Genomic DNA, 15662 nt, shown 5'->3' with positions numbered 1-15662 from the left:
TGTTCAAACCAATTTTAGAGCTGAATTAGAAATAAGTTGATCAAAGACTCAAGCCAGAGTTCTGAGAAAAATTAGAGGAGTGAATAGACAGCATCATTGGCAGGATCACATTAAGAATTAGGGTTAATCTTGTGAAGATACTTCATTAGCTCTGCTCACACATTCTTTTTTGCCAATAATCTAAGTTGGTATGTTCACTTAAATGGAATGGTTGAGGAATCCAGAGAAAGACTAAGAACTAGGTGAATTGATTTAGTTAGAAGTGCCTTAGAAGACAGAAACATAAGATCTGTCCTGACAGATAAGACTAATTTGGAGGAAAATTGTTTATTGGAAAATAATGCCACTAGAAAAACTTCAATTATTATCATGTACACTACTTGAGAGTACAGCTTTTTTAAGTTTTCTTACGAGAGACCAACAAATAAGGTTAACTCAAGATTTTTGCCTAAGGCACTAAGTACATCAGTCCACCTGGATTTTGGTTCTGAGATTTTTTTCTACAAAACTGGCCTCGAACACTTGTTTTAGGTGTTTGAGGCTGGAATAGCAGAGTAACATTCATGTTTCTCGAATGCTGGTACTAAGTTTCTTCTGATTCTTCTTTTATGATATTTTGCTATTGATGGCATCTGCTCGTTGTCTTAATTTTTCTTAGAACTTTCGTCTGGCCTGTAGTCTCTTGATTAACTTATTTCTAATTCATTCTCAGATCTCCAAATTAAAATTGTGAAGATTATGTACTGCTAGTTTAGTGTTTTGGCTAATCTATTTTCATATTTCATTTACCATCTTCACTAAAATTGTGCTTAAATTACTCAAGTGTTTTATTTGTGCCACCACTGAAAATGCAGTTTCCATGTTCATGCATATTTTCATAGTTTTTATTCTTTTCACAGTAATTTTTTATACCAGCTATTGAGTTTAATTATTCCTGAAAATGTTATACTTGAATTAAATCCAGGATAAATCTGCATGAATTTAAGAGCTGAGTTTGAATAAAAATCTTAGATTTTGATATCAGGTTTAATATCATTTTCTTTGATAATGTGATCTATATAAGTAACTGGAGAAAGGTGCAGTGCTCGCTTTCTTTATTTTTTCCCTTATATCATTTCTAACTTGGATTTACTGTATTTAGTTGAAGTATTGGTAACACATTCTGCATAATGTTAATATTTTGCATCACATAATTGGTGTTTGAACAGCTATTCTCTTTCTTGTGATACACCCTTTCTCCATCTACAAAACTTAAATTGAGATCCTTTTATATTCCTATGACTTCTTGACTGTTTTTGACATGAAAAAAATCTAAACTTGACAATCCCTGAAATAAGTTTGGTTTCACTTATTGTGTTTGGTCTGAAACCAGTTTCTTTCCCAAGTTTTTTCTCTTCCACAGTTTTTCTTAACCTTCATTTAGGTATGCTTTTCTAAATCTTATGCAGTAGAAAGATTTCTCTCTAATCCTCTCATTCAGTTTTATTGCCTTTTTATGGATAGTAGAGCTCTACATCTGGAAATTGACTTTCTGATCAGCCTTTTTGAATTATATAGTGCAGCCTGCATAAAATTTTGTATTTTTATCTCCATATTTGAGCATTTTTAGTTGAATGTCATAGACTTCAGCAACCTTTCCACATTTCTGGTTTATCCTTTTCTACTTCAAGTATTGATATATACCTTTTTGAATCTCATATAGATGGTAGATCTATCTCATATAAATATTATGGTTGGGCCAATGGTTCATATTTAGGAAATCCTGTTCTATAGGAAATGTGGAATGCTTTCAAGCTGCTTCAGCCTCCTAATAAGCAACATGGCAGTCTCACACTGAGTTATGAAATTCATTTGCTGTCTAAAGATTGGAATATTTTTAATTACAATTAATTTTGAACTTGGGTTGATGAGCAGAAGCACTACTCACTCAGCTAGACTGATTCCATCTTGAGTATTTTATATCAATGTTTTGTCCCTTGTCTCATGTAACAGTTTTTGCAAATAATTACTCCAAATATCTGAAATATCCTCATTTTAATTATGAAACCTTTATCAACACTGATTCCTTTTACAATACTGTTTGGTCAATTTCTTAGCTTTTTCAAATAGCCTCCAAAACATTTTGATACCTAAGACATGAATTTTTGACTACAATTTTCTCAAATAATTTTCTTAATTTTTTTTATTGGATCTCAAATGGTTTGCTCTTTTCCCTCTGTAATATATGTTTGAGTTTATAGTTCAGCTGTGAAAGTGGCTTAACTTCTATTCTTAACTTTTGTACATATTCATTTTTTTTTTTTTCTCCAATGTTGGTACTCTTTATTTTGGTCAAAATTGAATGGGGATTTATTTTGAATCTTCTATATTTTCTTGTATTCCTATGAAAGTCTGTATAACTGAAGGATTCTCTAGGATTTTTTGTTGTCTTAGCCAGTCTCTTCATATGCCACTTTTGCCTTTCTTACTACTTTTCTCACTTTTCTACCTGTATTCATTTATATCTGCTCCATAACATTCTCTGTAGCTTAAGCATAATTATTATTATTATCATCAACATTTGACCTCCATGGAGTCAGACTTATCGTGAGAGGTACTCACTATTGCATATAATGCTCATTCAATTGTGTCTTAAACTGATTCAATGAGTCCACAACACACTCAGGCAATACATTCCACTCATCAACCACCCTCCATGCAAAGAATCTACTTCTCACTCCTTTGCTCACACCCTCCTTATACAGTTTCTAGCAATGGCCTTTTGTTCTACTCCCGTCTCCCATTCTATGAAAAATCTCTTCCATGTTTACCTGATAACTACCCCTGACCAGCTTATATCTCTCAATTATATCCTCCCCCTTCTTCCTCCTCCTCCTATTCATGAGGCTCTGCAACTCACATTCTCTCAATCTGTCCTCGTACTCCACATTCCAAAGACCAGTGACTACCTTTGAAAATCTTCTATGTACCCTTTTCAACATATCCTCCATGTTTCCAGCATATCCCATGAAAACCTGGTGACCAAATCTGTGCACAATAATCCATGTGAGGCCTAATCAAGGCCGTATACAATGGAATCATAACCTCTCTATTTCTGCATGTCAGGGTTCTCCACATCATTGCCATTATTCGATGTGATGTCTTCACAACCTGTGCAATGTAGCTCCTGAATTTCAGGTCCTTGTCCACCATCACTCCTAGATCTCTCATCTCCTCTACTTCTGTTAAAGTTTCCCCACCAAGTGTATACTTTGCATCCCGTCGTTGCTTACCAAATCTTGAAACCTTACACTTGGCAACATTGAACTGACAGTTCCACTTACCTGCCCATTCATGCAATCTATTCAAGTGCTCTTGTAAGGCATTAACATCAGCCTGACGGTGCATTGCTCTCCCCAGTTTTGCATCATCTGCAAACAGCTGGATATCACTAGTTAAACCCAACCCAATATCATTTAACATACAAATTGAACAACAATAGCCCCAAAACTGACTCCTGTGGCCCACCACTGGTGATCTTTCACTTTTGAGATACTGCACTCCCATATACAACTTTCTAATATCTGACAACCAATCGCTGATTGAACACAGAAGTCTGTTACCCAATCCCATCTGTTTCAATTTATTTAAGAGCTTGTCCCGTGGCAGTCTATCAAAAGCCTTTGCAAAATTCAAGTACACCACTGTATATGAATCTTCTCTGTCCAAGTTTTTTGTCACCTTATTATAGTACATAATCTCCTCTTAACAAACCTATGCTGATAACCACAGAGAATACAGCTGTTATCAACTCATTTCTGTATCCTACTTCTCGCCAATCTCTCCAGGACCTTCATCACAACGCCAGATATACAGACCGGCCTATAATTTTCAAGCTACAACCTTATCACCGCCTTTTATGCAGTGGAACAATTTTACCATCCCTCCTTCCACTCCCTTGGAACCTGTGCTCTTGCAAAACTCTTATTAAACGAGTATGTGAATGCTATTGCTAGTTCCCTGGAACATTCCCTTAAGATGTGTGGTGATATGTCATCAAATCCTATTGCCTTATTAACATCAAGGTTATTTCCTCAAATACCTCATGATTCCACCCCGATTAGGATGAAACACACTTATAAATTGATCACTGAATACCTCAAAAATGTCTTCTATAGCAGTTGCCATTCTACCACTTTCATCCCTTCATCTTTCCATGATCATTCTTCCTTCTACTTGCCACATATCTAAAAAAAAAAAAAAAAAAAAAAAAAAAAAAAAAAAAAAAAAAACTCATCAAATTCCTGACATGTACCCTCAAGGGAGTGTACAGGATATGATAGTACTACATGACAAACTTACATCATTACCAAATTCCTATCTACAATTTTCCTCCAAATCAGTCTGTTACTTGTCAAGACTCCAACATTATCAGATCTTGTATTTCTATCATCTAAGGCACTTTGTACCATATCAATCCACCTATATCTTGATCTTCCTCTGGGTCATTTTCCTGCCAACCTGGCAGAGATCACTTGTTTTACTAATCTTATCTTTCCCATTCTGTTTAAGTGACCATACCACCTGAGATTAATACATTCTGCTAACACATTCCTGGGTGCTAACAATGTCAAGTTCTTTATTAATATCCTTGTTTTTAATATGATATTGCCATTGATGCCATCTGTTCATGCCCCTAATTTTTCTCAGGACTCATATCTGTGGTATCCAGTCTTTCATCAAGTGTTTTATTTCTAACCCATCTCTCAGATCCATAAGTTAAAATTGCTTTGAACACTGCTTTGTATACGGCTAATTTAGTGTTTGACTAATTTCTCTCTTATTCCATATGAATTTATTCAATTGGCTTCCCACCAAACCAGCTTTGTTGATTCTGTTGTCTATTTCCATATTTAATTTACCATCTTCACTAAAAATCGTGCCTAAGTAACTGAAATGTTTTACTTGTTCCACAGGTTCTCCATTCACAACACAGTTGACATTTTCAACGATTCTGCCTATTTTCATTGTCTTTGTCTTTTTATTGCTGACTTTCATACCATATCTATTACAACAGATTCAATTTAGTCAGGGAATCTTGCAAACTTGTAGTGGATTTATTTAGAAGTATAACATCGTCTGCATAAGGCAAAGTGCATACATTAACATCTCCAATTCTGATATCATGTTTAATACCACTTTCCTCATAATGTTAAATATAAATCCATAATGATAAAGATAATGAAAAAAAAAAACTCTAGGTTTTTTTTAGCCTGATTTGCCAATTTCTGCTCATACTCTACTTTTGTTTCCTTACTGAGTTACTGTCCTGGCTTGCTCTTTATACTATTCATGTGACTGATTATTTCCATTATTCATCTTGTACTTCCTCCAAAGTACTTTCTTTTTCCAGATTTCATGCTTAAGCTCTACATTCATCCATTTTACACCTACCTTATTCAGCCTTTTGGCCTTTGAGATACATTTGTACATTGATGCTGTTATGTATTTCTTTGTAAGTTCCCATGCAGCATTTATTTCCTTACTGCTCGACTCCTTGTTCCATGTTATAGCTCGAAGTTGTCTCCTAAACTTGTCATAATCACCAGCCTATTAATTCCACATATATCCTTCCCTTGCAAAAGCCTGCATATGACTAGCCACAAGACAGGTGATTACTTCATGATCACTTTCACCAACTGGAGGAAAATGTGAAACCCATCTAACAGTTACATCCTCTGATGAAATGATCAGATCTAGAACTCTTGATCCTCGTGTGCCTTCCTTTACGTGCTGCCTGAGATAGTTATCTCTCAAGAATTCAAGAAATTCACTTTCCTTATTCCCAAATGCTATCTCTTCATTCCAATCTACACTGCCATAATTAAAATCACCCATAATAATTATCCTTCCTTTTGTTCACTAATCCAAGTTGTTTATACATTTCTTCATCACCACCTTCCACATTCCCAGGCCTATATCAACATCCAACTAAATATGTCTTCCTCATAACCATTGCCACTATTTCCCCCTTTCATGTCTACCTTATGTGGACTTAATTCCCTGCTATCATTAGCAGCACTCCTCCTCCTCCCTTCCTGCACTTTCTATCCTCACGAAAAATACTGTACCCTTCCATTTCTATTCCCATTATGATATCATCTTCATGCAACCATGTTTCATATTCCAATGATTTGGGGGCGAATAAACTCAATCACTGAAACCATTTCATCCCCTTTATTTCTGATGCTTCTGGCATTTGTAAACAAACACAACAGTTTATTTTTAGGTCTATAGCCAGTCCTATCCAAGCCATATGTTGGTTGTGATTTCTCCACTACACCTGCCAGATCACCTATATCAATACTTACCACATATACCTGCTCAGTCTCCACTTCTCCATCCACATTGCAATATACTCCATCTTCATACACACATTCACTGCCACTTTCAACATTCACTCTCTATGCCATGTCTCCCTGTCCACCCAAGCTCCCCCGTTTCCCTGTTCCTCTTGTATTCCCATTCTCTCTTCCTCTCTCACACTACTATTGTTTCCACTGCCAAGCACTGCTGTCTCTTCAGTACCACTCTCCTGATTTTTTCTCTTCATCTCTTCCTTCTGATCTCTGGCACGCATCACACACTGTACTTCCACACACTACTTTCATCCAGCAACACTTTCTCCAGCACACTCACTCCAAAGCCATTTAAATCACACCTGTATAATTTCATTCTTCCCTCATAATACTATGAATCATGTGAGCTTCATTTTATTCTTTTAATCTGAGGAATACAATCTAACATTACCTTTATAAATGATTTAAACAAAGTCCTCGACATTAGCGATTTTTTCTTTCAACTGATCTTGATGTAGTAGGCCTCCAATCTGTTTCCTTGGTATTGTTATAGTTTGTTATATATCTAATTCTACATATCTGTTGGTTCAGTGAAACTTCAATATGAAAAATGAATCTTCAAACAAACCCATATCAAAACTGCTTGATCGTTCAGCTGGTAGTGTTATTCTCCTTATTGACATGTTCTTTCTTGCTTCCACTCATTGCTTCTGTTTTCATTTATTATCACATACCTGTCACTCACCATTCATTTGCCTGAATATTTAAACTCCCTCCACATTCCATTGCCTATAACAGTATCTCACTAAACATCTTAAATTCCTGCTTGCACAAAATATAATCAAATATATCACTGTCTTATTAATTTTTTCTGGTTAGGCATTCTCCTCTCACCTGTATCCTTTTTCTCCAAAAATGTTCATGTTGCAAAACAAGTTAACTGGCCAGGGAAACACTGCAACTTAGACATACCGTAGTGGCCTTAGTCTTAGTTGCTTCAGCCATAATCCCAAATAATAACCATCGGCCTGAGATACCGTAGTTGACAGAAAATACTATACTATATTCCTGTTAGTATAGTATTTTCTGTCAACCACGTCTTGTTTTAGTTTATGTTGATCAACTAATTTTATCAGTACTATAAGATCTTTTTCTTTTGTTCCTGATACTCCTTGCAGTTTCACTACTGCAAGCATAATACGTTATACCTGTTCACTTTCCTTCCCAAAATTCCACACAAAAACTTGATTTTGCTGCTTCCAGTTGAACTTTTTTTTTTTCTTTCCATCACCTCATTGCCATCTGCAATCATTGGTTATCCTTCCATGATCGTTTTTCCTTACTTGCCACATAACAAAAGAACTTGATTTTCTTTGGTCTACTCAGCTAATGTTGGTGATCTTTCTTACCTATGATTTGTCTTGCTCATGAGTTTGTTGATTACTTCTTTGTCTACCAGAACATTTCTTTTGCAGCTCTTGTTAATGATGTTGCATTAACATGCATACAGTTTATCATGATCCTGAGTGTAGTCTGATACTGCTTCCATTAAACTACTCCTTTCCTCCTTGACCATTACTCCATTTGTTAGCTTCCTTTCCTTTGCAGTTTCTTATGCCATAAGAAACTATGCCTAAATTGATCATAATCATTAACTCTGTATTTTTGCGTATTTCTTCCTTAACTTAAAATTTCATGTTTAGTGGCTTTCCATTATGAGGCAAAGTTGCTTATGGAAACCTTTAATATGTCTTCCTCTTGGACACATCTTCTGAGGCCTTCACTAAATTGATCATTCTCAAACACCAGTAACTTATCACATGCTGTTCCAGATATCTACATTTTTTAGTAGATTCATAAATTTAGTTTCCATCATGTCATGCATCCACTGCAATCTATGCCTTCACAGGTAGTTTCCTGTTATTACTCAGCCTGCACTCAATGCTAATCTGCTGATACACAGTAATTATATCTGTCTTTCCACCTTCTAGTCTATATCAGCTACCTACCTACTATATAATTTGATCTGTTGTGCTTCTCACCTCCATATAGCTTCAAATGCAATGCCTCGTTTAATCGGTAGTTCTGTTATCAGCAATACATTTCTGTCCACCCTTTATCCTTCCTTAAAATATAATGCCTGTAGCCTATTTCTGTAACTCATTATCCTCTTGTCAACCAAGTCTCATTGATGCTATTTTTTTTACATAATATTTCATGGCATTGGTTAGTTTGACTTTGGCAAAACTGTCGTGAATAGTGACTGTGTTCTTTTTATTGCAGATTTCTTATTTGACAATTGAATGGTTTTCACTTCCTTCATTTACATGGTATTTGAATTGCATGCTTCCAGATTTCATAGTCTAAAGAATACTACAAATTGTAGTTTTACTAAGATTTTATTCTAACATGATTTAAGAATAACAAAGAAAAAAGTATTGTATAATGAGCTGTGGAGGTGCCTTATACCCATTTTTATGGGTGTTTTGTAGCCATTGTATCATATTAGTTATTAGACTGTTGCAGTACACTGAAGTATCATTCTGCCAGACACTTGTATGCAATTTTCAGGTGCCACAATTAAGCTGTAAAATATTATATTCTGTACACTGTGGATTTAAATGAACTATTATTATAGGCATATAACTAGTCTACTAGTTAACGTAAGTACTATTGCTATTTATTAATGTAAATTGTTTATAAATAATGAGAATTGTTCATATATTGTTATATATATATATATATATATATATATATATATATATATATATATATATTGTACTGTATCTTTTAAGGATGAATTGTTTTTAAATAAAAGTACATTTTGTTTTATAGTATTATTTTATTATCTTTAAATTTTTGATGTGCATCTATACATAAAAATAAGTTTATTTTAAATACATAAATATTTAATTGAATTAATATTGCAGAACCTATGCCCTATTTTCTATATAGATGTTAGTTTCAATTCACACAATTTCGATTTGTGTGATACTTTTGTAGAACAAATCTAGTTTTATGGATAAGAGGCAGTGATTAACTTTTTGTTAGGTGCCTTTTGGGGGGGGGGATGAGGAGGCTTGAAATGTAACTTTGTCTTCTTGAATCATGTGGGAATAATCACATCTCTGAAATGTAGTTAAAGGACTAGCCTGATCCCTTCATTGGAATATCTGGGTTAAAATCTTGTCCAAGATGAACCTTTAACAAGTACTTTTCAAACAAGTCACAGTTGTACCTAAAAGTGATTTTCCTCTCCTTCCCTACCCCACCTTCACCAGAAGGAGGGAGGGGAATGGAAAAGAACACATTTAGTTTGCTGACCTGAGTAGCTGTGCTAAGTGGATATTATGTTCTCTAACAAACTGTGGATTCAGATCCTACTGTGGCTTGTGTTTAGTGAATGTTTTCATCACTAAGTGTGATAATCACCTACTTAAAGCCAGAGGTGACTTGAAAAGCCACTTGTTTTAGTCTGTAGATTCCTAGATTATCACACCATTAGCCCACCATGATACTAAATCTACCATAAGTTTACAATATATTCACATTTAAAAAAAAAATGTTATGGCCACAGTTGGCTTTCTATAATATATAACCATTGGGTGGAAATCTGTGTCATAATATTGAAGAAGTCACCCATTCTCAGGTTAGATCTCCCATCATAATGGTCTAATAATATGGTCTAATAATATAAAACTAGTTAATTAAGCTATTTCATAACTTATACTGATTTCCTTTCACAAAAAAAAATAATAAAATAAAAACTAATTTAAGAAGTTATTGTGTAGACATCAACTTAATCCTTAAATGTTTTTATATATTTGTTCTGTAGGTGACAAGACTCTTGATGGTTACCAGAAAAAGAAATATGTCTGTAAACTACTGTTCATTTTTCTCCTTGGTCACGATATTGATTTCGGTCACATGGAAGCTGTTAATCTCCTTAGCTCAAACAAATACTCAGAAAAGCAGATAGTAAGTAAACATTTACTATGATAATATAACTGTATATATCAATTTTATAAAGATATTGAGACCAGGATTTAGAATCAAGTTACTTTCAATCAAGTGTTGCTGTGAATCAAGAGCCCCAGAAATCCACTTGCACACTCACCATGGGAATAAACAGAGACAAGTGATAAGTAAATTTTTGGCCTTATTCTAAATGCATTCAAAATATATTCTTTTTTTTTTTCACACAATTTTTTCACTTTTTTCCCCCCTTAAAACTTCTTGTTCACTGTCAAGTTATTTGATAATGAGTGCTACAAATGAATTCATTAGAGAGATTTTTTAATTTGAATACTACAGCATTCTTTTTTAAAGAATCACTCTAACAGTAGCAATTTTAGTTGCTGGTTATCTCTAAAAGTCATAATAAAAGCCAGTCAGCTTCACTTTCTTCCCATCTTTTATTTTCTTTTAAGGTTCAGAATTTTTTTCTTTCTGTATGAAAAACTTTTTTTCGTAATAATTAAAAACTCAGCCTGCCTGAACTTACCCCCTCCCTCCCACCACTAATCCAACAGTTGTTCTGTCATCATTATTGTGAAATTACAACTAGTAACTTTAAATCTTTTTAATTCTATATGAAATCTTCATAAATATTTGCTTTCAAGTCCCAAAACTCATTTTTTTTCACAGTAACATAGCATTTTTCGCACTCCACACATGCTTCACTATATGACACATTTCCAGTTTTCATTTCAGTTATGAAGTGATAAAAATGAGCCACCATTATGAATTAGGGCACTGTACTTGAAAATAGTAAATCTTGCATGATGAAATATGTCAGTTTTTCTTTTCCTAACTGTAATGCCAATGTCATTTCCATCATCATCAAATTCCTGCCATGTACCCTCGAGGGGTGTACAGGATATGATAGTACTACATGAAAAATTTACATCATTACTAACTTCCTATCTACAATTTTCCTCCAAATCAGTCTGTTACTTGTCAAGACTCCAATATTATCAGGTCTTATATTTCTGTCTTCTAAGGCATTTTTTACTGTATCAATCCACCTATATATTGGTCTTCCTCTGGGTCATTTTGCTGCCAACTTGGCAGAGAACACTTGTTTTGCTAATCAAGTGTTCTCTGCCAAGAGAACACTTGATTAGCCACCTGAGATTAGCTCTGCTAACGCATTCCTGGATGCTGACAATGTCAAGTTCTTTCCTAATATTCTCATTTTTAATATGATATTGCCATTGATGCCACCTGTTCACGCCTCTAATCTTTCTCAGGACTCTCATATCTGCATCTCTAGTCTTTGGTCAAGTGTTTTACTTCTAACCCAGCTCTCAGATCCATAAGTTAAAACTGGTTTAAACATTGTCTTGTATACAGCTAATTTAGTGTTCTGACTAATTTCTCTCTTATTCCATATGAATTTATTCAATTGACTTCCTACCAAACCAGCTTTGTTGATTCTGTTGTCTATTTCCATATTTAATTTACCATCTTCATTAAAAATCATGGCTAAGTAGCTGAAATGTTTTAGTTGTTCTATAGGTTCTCCATTCACAATGCAGTTGATATTTTCAATGCCTCTGGCTATTTTTATCATATTTGACTTGTTATTGCTGACCTTCATACCATATCTATTACAACAGTTATTCAGTTTAGTCAGGGAATCTTGTATACTTGTAGTGGATTTATTTAGAAGTATAACATCGTCCGCATAAAGCAAAGACATGACATTAACATCTCCAAGTTTGATATCCCGTTTAATACCACTTTCCTTCATAATGTGATCCATATAGATAATGAATAAGAGAGCGGACAGTGTAAATTCTTGTCTGACACTAGATTTAACATTCAACCATCTTCCTGTACTTCCTTCGATTCTAACTGCTCACTTACAACTCAAAGACTAAGTATTGCTTAATATAATCCCCCAATGACACCACACAACTGTAGTGTTTTGAATAGCTTCTCTCTCTCTTGGCACCTTGCAATATGCCTTTTCCAGATCTACAAAATTTAAATACAGATCTTTGTTATATTCCTATAATTTCTCAACTATTTGTCATAAAGTGAAAATCTGATCCTGACAGCCTCTGTTTGGCCTGAATACAGCTTGTTGTTCTTCGCCAAGTTTTCCTTCCACCATCCTTCTCAACAGATTCTCAAGTATACTTGCATAAATCTTACCAGGAACACTCAGTAGAGAAACACCTCTGTAATTCTCACATTCAGTTTTATTTTCCTTTTTATATATGGGTACAGTGAGAGCTCTACTCCAATCATAAAAATACAAAATTAAGAAAACGGAAAAACTCGCGTAAAAAGATTATTTAATTGTATAATTTTCACCTGAGTGTCACAGTCACCTTTGGTACATTTTGAGCTCAAATTAAACAATAACTGACAATTCCAAAAAGCGCCACCTGAGTAACTAGTGTAAGACAACTAAAAAGGTCAATAAAATTTCCTAACATAAAAAAAAAAAAAATAAATAAAAAAAATTATATATACAATAAAAAGTTAGGAAAGATTAGCTGATTTATAAAGTACTATCTCCCATAAAGGGGATAGACGTAAACCATCAGATCTGTTTAAGTTAGGAGAGTGAAGTAAAGTTTCACATGTTTCTTTATAAAACATCAGATATGTTGATGACATTTTTGCTATATGGAATGGCTCTTCTGATGAACTTCAACAGTTTCTCACTAAGTTAAATGCACTTCATTCAAGGATCCAATTTACCCTAGAAGTAGAATAAAATAAGCAGTTAGCCTTTTTAGATCTTTTAGTTCTTCTCCAACCAGATGGTAACCCACATTTCTCAGTCTATAGAAAGAAGACTCATACAGGCCATTATATCCATGCTGAATCTCATCACCATTCCAGTCAAAAGGCAGGAACTATTAAAACATTGGTTCATCAGGCCCACTCCTTTTGTTCTTCAGATGATCTATTACAGAAAGAACTGCAATATATTATTTCTTCCTTTCTACCCAATGGATATAAGAATTCCTTCATTGAGTAGTTTTAGTATGTCTTCCTCTTCAAATACAGAAGAAATAACATTCCTATCCCTTATGTACAAGGCATTCGTGAACGTATAGCAAAAGTTTCAAAACCACTGAATATTTTTGTTGCCTTTCGACTGTTCAGAAAAATCTCCACCTTTCTCACTTCTCCTAAGGACGAGCTTCCACATCTTAATTATCCAGGTGTCTACCAGATTCTTTGCTCTTGTGGATTATCTTATTTCGGACAAACAGGAAGATCTGCCTCTGTTTGGCTAGAAGAACACCAGTCTTATATTCAATACCTTGAACCTGAACAGTCTGGACTTGCAGAACATGCCATCATCATTAGACATGGAGTTCATTGGAAAATGACAAAACTCCTTCATAAAAGTCAGTTCCTCATGGAGCGTCTTTATAAAGAAACATGTGAAACTTTACTTCACTCTCTTAACTTAAACAGATCCGATGGTTTATGTCTACTCCCTTTATGGGAGATAGTACTTTATAAATCAGCTAATCTTTCCTAACTTTTTATTGTATATATAATTTTTTTTTTTTTTTAGGAAATTTTATTGACCTTTAGTTGTGTTACACTAGCCTTAGGTGGCACTTTTTGGAATTGTCAGTTATTGTTTAATTTGAGCTTACAATGTACTGAAGATGCCTGTGACACACAGGCGAAAATTATACTATTAAATAATCTTTTTACTTGAGTTTTTCCATTATTAATTTTGTATTTATATGTCTGCTCACAGTATTCCATTATTAAAACTTTAATCATCTGGAATTCGTCCCTCTCTCCGGGCCTTGTGAACTATGCATTGCAGCTACTGTAAGACTTTTATACTTCCATACTTCAGCATTTCTGGTCGAATATCATCTGCTCCAGCTGCCTTTCTACATTTCAGGATTTTGATGGCTTTTTCTACTTCAAGTATGGATATATTATATTCCTGATTGCATGCCTGGTCAGTTTTGTTTTGTTTACCACTGTGCTGTCACTGATTGTTTCATTTAGCAATTTTTCAAAGTAATTACTCCATACATCAATATCTTTTTCTCAAGTTTTCATGTCACCTTTATCTCTGATTCCTTTCACATTTGCTCTTTCCTCCATTTCTGAGCTTCTTCAACAACCTGCCACCTTCTTGATATTTATTTTCTATATTCTTACCAAAGTCTTCCCATGACTTTTGTTTAGCTAGTTTTACACAGTGTTTAGCTTTCTTACATTTGTCAGAAACTTTTGATATGCTTTCTTCTTTTCCTTCACTGCCTCTTTAACTTCCTGTATCCGTCATGCAGTTCTGATTTTTCTATCCTAGCAGACAACCTCGCCACATGATTCTCTGGCTAAATCAATGTTTTCTTCAAGGCTTGCTACTGAATCTCCAAGATTTGGGTCCTGTTCTCAAACTGTTTCATTTTTTCTTGAATAATATTTGTGTATTTTAGTCTACAGTTCACATCTGACAACTGCTCAACTGTTATTGGCTTTAAAACTTTCTTACATGTTCTTCTTTTCAGTATGAAATTCAATTGTATCCTGCTGAAAACTAAATGGTGATCACTTCCAAATTCAAATCCTCTGTACACTCTAGTGTCCTGCAACAGGGAGAAGACATCATTATCAAAAATAACATAGTCAATGAGACTTTATTCCTTGCCTCATCTCTCCATATGAAGTTGTGTACATTTTTATGTTGGAACACGGTGTTAGTAATAACCAGTCCTGTCCTGAGCAGTAATTCAACAGCTATTTGCCATTATTATTAGCTTTGCTCTTTTCTCCAAATTTTCCCAAATATTTTTGTATGTCTGACAATCATTTCCTACTCTGCTATTTAGATCTCCCAACAAGGACCAACTTTCCATTTTTCATTGTGTCAGTTGCTTTCTCTAAAGTCTCAAAATTCCTCCACTTCTACCTCAGTAGAACCTTCTGTGGGACCATAGGCACAAATAAGTCTCATTGTCCTGTTTCCCATTCTGATATTTGTCCACATCACTCTAGTTGTTTATTTTTAGAGGGACCTGTGGCATAATATAATTATTAAAAAACAACACGCAAGTCCACAGTAATAACTTTAATTAATAAATGAGGTAGATATTTCGTACTAATAATAATAGTACATCTTCAGTGTTACAAAGAGATAGGAATAGAACACAAGTAACGAATATTCGGTGGATCACCTTTTAAAATACAATGTTGTCGCGAGCTAGGAAATGAAAGAAATTAATAAATAATAAATATTTAAGATAATTAGTTTTTTAATGATTACATAGAATAAAAGTCTCCCAGATCTTCAAGAGAGAGAGGCAATCATTTCGATTTAAA

At 34.3% G+C, this 15662-nt stretch overlaps 1 protein-coding gene across 1 annotated transcript in view; it reads left to right on the top strand.

Annotated features, from left to right (window-relative positions):
- Positions 1 to 15662, top strand: part of LOC150092515 (AP-2 complex subunit alpha-like) — a 440587-nt gene that overhangs the window by 67878 nt on the left and 357047 nt on the right. Inside the window, exon 4 of the mRNA XM_090414707.1 lies at positions 10174 to 10316. Within this exon, the coding sequence (XP_090270833.1) occupies positions 10174 to 10316 (143 nt within the window). The remainder of the gene's footprint in view (positions 1 to 10173; positions 10317 to 15662) is intronic.

Source organism: Typopeltis vanoorti, chromosome 25 (genome assembly GCF_054136105.1).
Source record: "Typopeltis vanoorti isolate ZY-2024b chromosome 25, IOZ_Tvanoo_1.0, whole genome shotgun sequence".
Taxonomy (NCBI): Eukaryota; Metazoa; Arthropoda; class Arachnida; order Uropygi; family Thelyphonidae; genus Typopeltis; species Typopeltis vanoorti.
Note: the sequence above shows the minus strand (reverse complement) of the source record. Positions and strands in the feature narration are given on the sequence as shown.